The sequence below is a fragment of the Nanorana parkeri genome, unplaced genomic scaffold (genome assembly GCF_000935625.1).
Source record: "Nanorana parkeri isolate BGI_ZX_2015 unplaced genomic scaffold, ASM93562v1 scaffold1213, whole genome shotgun sequence".
NCBI classification, from domain to species: domain Eukaryota; kingdom Metazoa; phylum Chordata; class Amphibia; order Anura; family Dicroglossidae; genus Nanorana; species Nanorana parkeri.
In genome coordinates, this window is record NW_017307481.1 from 82,851 (window position 1) to 87,457 (window position 4,607).

Consider the following 4,607-nt stretch of genomic DNA (forward strand, 5'->3'; position numbering starts at 1 on the left):
TGCTGTATTTGTGAAGGAGCAGTTGGCAAACTCTCCCCAGCTGTCCATTCGGTCGACCATTACAGATAATGCGACGGAGAAAATTGCATTTCGCCGTGGCAGATATCCAGTGTTCCAAGTGCGGGGCCCGGCACCCGCGGACGGTATTTAATACCACCGCAGAACGATGAATGTGACAAAGGATGAGACTGGTCTTTCCATTCCCGGGCTCATAGGAGGGAATTTTATTCGGCTCTGGGACAATGCAAAGCAACGCGGAGAGATGGGATCGGTGGTCGATTTTTTTTATTTGGGGAACAAGTCAAACAATGACACGTTTTTGTGAGGTAGCCGCACAAAGAGCAACCGTGACGTGGAAGGTGTAGTAAATCAGAGTATACGAATGGAAAAACTCTCTGACAACTCGATTCTGGCCGGCCAAACCTTTGTGGAAATATGACCATCACACCCCCCCAGGCGCCACTGTTCTTAGTAACCTTTGTGTTAAAGGAGAACTATGGGGTTAAGGCTTTTCCCCATAGTTCTCCTTAGGGTAACGGGAGGACACAAACTAGCGTCCTCCCGTCACCCTAGGCTCAGTATATAGGGAGCTGCTGCTCCCTATATACTGATACGCCGCAGCTGAAGCGGATCCCGACAATTGTGCCGGGATCCGCCCAGCTGCGTGACTGACAGCTGGCTCCGCCTATCCAGAGGCAGAGCCAGCTGTACCCGCCCCCTCCCCCGTCCGTTCCGCCAGTCAGCGCTGGCGGATCGGGGCGGGGAGGGGGGAATTCAGCCCCTCCCCTGTCACTGCAGAGAGCCGTGACAGGATCGAGAGGTGAGCGAACGCCGGTATGTGTTCGCTCACCTCCCGATCTACTGAGCCGACCTGTGACAGTCTCATTGTCACAGGTCGGCTAGAACTATGAGGTGAGTGAAAAGCACCCCCCCCCTCATAGTTCTCCTTTAATATAAGAATAGAGAGCAGCCAGTAATCTGTAACAACAAATCGGTGTTCCAAATAATCAAAAAGGTGTTCAGTAGGGTTGAGGTCAGGGCTCTGTGCAGGGCACTCAATTTCCTCCACACCAAACTGGTCACACCATGTCTTTATGGAGCTGGCCTTGTACACAGGGGACAGTCATGGTGGAACAGAAAAGGGTCTTCACCATACTGCCACCACAAGGCTGGAAGGGCTCAATTGTCTACAATGTCTTTGTATGTTGTGTGTTAACAGAAACTTCACTGGAGACACCTGAACTCCATCATTTGAAGGGTGGTCCATATAGTGTAGAATAAAATGGAACCTCTGTCAACTTGTGTCCCAGCAGTGAATGTAAGGAAGTGAAGGTATACTGTATATCTTCACTCCATCCAAAACCAAATAAGTCTTTTTAGGACACTTTTCCTGAATGTAATATTTGGGACAACATCATTGACTCTTTTGCATTATTGCTGAATCCCTGACCCTAAACCAGTAGGAAAATAATGACCATTATCTTTTATTTGCATTGTTTGACTTAATGTATTATAGCCAAAGGGGTCAGCATTATCTTCAGAAGGATGTAAGCAAAAGCATTCCCATTAATTTTCTAATGACAGGTTTACTTTAAAGGAGAACTATGAGGTGAGTGAAAATCACTCAGCCTCATAGTTGGAGCCGTGACAATGAGACTGTCACACGTCGGCTCAATAGATCGGGAAGTGAGGGAACACATACCGACGCTCGCTCACTTCTCGATCCTGTCCCTGCAGAAAGCTGTGACTGTCACTCACAGCTCCCTGCAGGGATTCCCCCACTCCCCTGTCCGATCCTCCAGCGCTGACTGGCGGAACGGACGGGGGAGGGGGCGGGTACAGCTGGCTCTGCCTCTGGATAGTCAGAGCTAGCTGTCAATCACGCAGCTGGGTGGATCTCGACAGTAATGTCGGGATCCGTCCTGGCTGCAGCGTTCTCAGTACAGCTCACGGTATGCTGAGCTTTGGGTGACGGGAGGACGCTAATTTGTGTCCTCCCGTTGCCCCTGGCAGAACTATGGGGAAAAGCCCTGACCCCATAGTTCACCTTTAAAGCTGAACTCCAGGCATATATAGAAGACGCACAGCTTTGTACTCATCATTACATTTATTACATGTATTCTTTGTAATACAAACATTGTAAGTAATTGAATGTGTCCTGGTTAGGTTCTCGCATTACTGTGGTGAATTCTGTATTTGTACTTTGTACTTTGTGTCTTGCTGACCGTCTGGTGTATTTCCCACCCCCCACAGGAACGGATCCATGATAGCCCCTCCCCTGCTCCCTCCATAGAGGACCCCCAGCGGCCTGGAAGTCATGCATCGTCCCATCAAAGCAGTAGCGTATCCAGCTCACCCTCACAACTAGACAACATTGCGGACCACGTCGGTGAGTATTTTTCTTCTTTCTTACAAGTTACTGTAACTGTGGAAGGAAGGTTTGTAAATCTGGGGCTTTTCCTACGTGTCTGTGACGGTTCTCATTCTTCCAGGTCACATGGTATATCTGTGTAAAAAATAAATCAAGGCAACTGGACTTTCTTGAAGATGTTTTACTGGTCATCCGGTTAGCTTTCTGGATGACCAGCGAAACGTCTTTTCCGACATGCTTTTAGGCTTTTCAAAAGTGATACATTTATGTAGTACTTCATATAGTGAAAGATACTTAGTAATATGTTTATAAAGGTTCATTCCTATCAGAATTGAAATGAGTCTTCGAGACATATAGCAGAGCCAGATGCTCAGTAGATGTGATAGTCCTCTTTCTGCTATTGCCATTTGTCTGTGGTCTGGGAACCTGACGACTTGCTGGGGAGTATAGCACTCATGGTAAACATTGAATCACTCCATACATGCTGAGATACATAATAAAGAGAATCTGTCACATAATACAGCGCATACCTGTAAAGAAGAGACTGAATACTTGCCTTTCCTTCCCACCCAGCTCAACACTGCTCCATTGGGAGCAAATTAGAGAAGTTGATTGTAGGGTTATCTTACACTTTTAACTCCTTCAATTGCTGGGAATCTTTTTACCGCCCTCTAGCACAGTAGACGAAGAAAGATAACTTCTCAGAGGGGATCAGCAGACTCCAAGGAGAAGGTGCCCCACTTTTGCCCGCATGCTCCATCAGTTGAGAGATTTAGCTCCAGCTCCAATTGCAGAGTTTGGGCAGACTGAGTCCACCCAAAAAGTCAGTTTTCGGGCTCTTGTCCACGTTTATTTGCCTGCAAAACAGCTTAACAAAAGGTGTTACCCTCGTAGGGGATGTTTTTAGCATTACACAGATACAAATAATATTCAGCCTCCTGGCTATATGGTCTGCTTAGTCCCTCAGCCTGCTTCATTGCAGACAGAACTGCAAGAATGCTGTGTGTGTGTCTGTCTACACACACGCTGCTCATACAGCAATCTGTCTCCTGGGGAGGTAGCACTAACTTGATGAAGAATACTTCTAGACACCAACCCTCCAATGAGTCCCAACACCTGATCACCTGAAACAGGCACAATCTGCATCTTTAAACAGTAACAGACCATCTGTGTATCAATATATACAGTATATGTTAATAGAAGGTCCTCAAACAATAATGTTGTCACCCTCATAATTGGTTGTTCTTCTTCACAAAAACAAACATTCAGCTCTTGCGGCACCTCTGCTCTGGCCTCAGTCATAAGGCCCTTGTCTGTGTCCTCCCGACAGTCTAAAACACTGTGCTGACCTGCCCGCTCGGTATAAACCTTGCAGCTCCCTGCTGCACTGGCCTCCACCCTAAGTTCTGGACGGAGCCCTCCTGTTTCCCAGGCCGAGACCTCCTCTGTCTCCCAGATGGAGCCCTGAACACTCACCAGCTCCCATACCTTAAGGGATGTGCACAGCTGCACAGTCAACAGGTGCAGATATACCTCAAAACACAGTCCCAGGGTTGTAGGCTTCATGCCACCCAAGTTTCTCCAAAGCCTCTGGGTTCCAGGACACCGATTGCTGGAGAAAACCATGAAAAGCCAGTTTTCTCCCTCTGCAACATGCATCCTGAAGCCTCTCAACCTGAATGGGTGAGAACCCTGGCTGCCCTCTAGCCCTTATCACACTGTGACAAGGCACAGCACCGTCACAATATACAGTATATATTATTATTATGATACAGGATTTATATAGTGCCAACAGTTTGCGCAGCGCTTTACAATATAGGGAAGACATGATTACAATACAATTCAAGACAAGATGGTAAGGAGGGCCCTGCCCGTGAGGGCTTACAGTCTATGAAAGGGGAGGGGCCAGTGATACATGAGGAGGTAGCTGTGTGGGGATGAATTGTTTGAGGAAGTGATGGTTCAGTGGTTAGGTTGAGGTGGGATAGGCTTCCATGAAGAGGCGAGTCGTTAGCGATCGCCGAAAAAGCAGTCAGAGTGGGAGAAAGACGAACAGGTTGGGGTAAGGAGTTCCAGAGAATGGGAGAGACTCCAGGGAAGTCCTGGAGGCGAGCATGGGAGGAGTTGACGGGGGAGCTCGAGAGCAGGAAGTCTTGGGAGGAGCGTAGGGGACGGTTAGGGTGATACTTTGATATATATATATATATATATATATATATATATATATATACACATG

At 47.6% G+C, this 4,607-nt stretch overlaps 1 protein-coding gene across 1 annotated transcript in view; it reads left to right on the top strand.

Moving 5' to 3' along the window:
- The window catches only part of DACH2 (dachshund family transcription factor 2), a 167,780-nt gene that overhangs the window by 69,881 nt on the left and 93,292 nt on the right, over positions 1-4,607 (top strand). Inside the window, exon 4 of the mRNA XM_018568582.1 lies at positions 2,254-2,389. Coding sequence (XP_018424084.1) covers positions 2,254-2,389 — 136 coding nt within the window. The remainder of the gene's footprint in view (positions 1-2,253; positions 2,390-4,607) is intronic.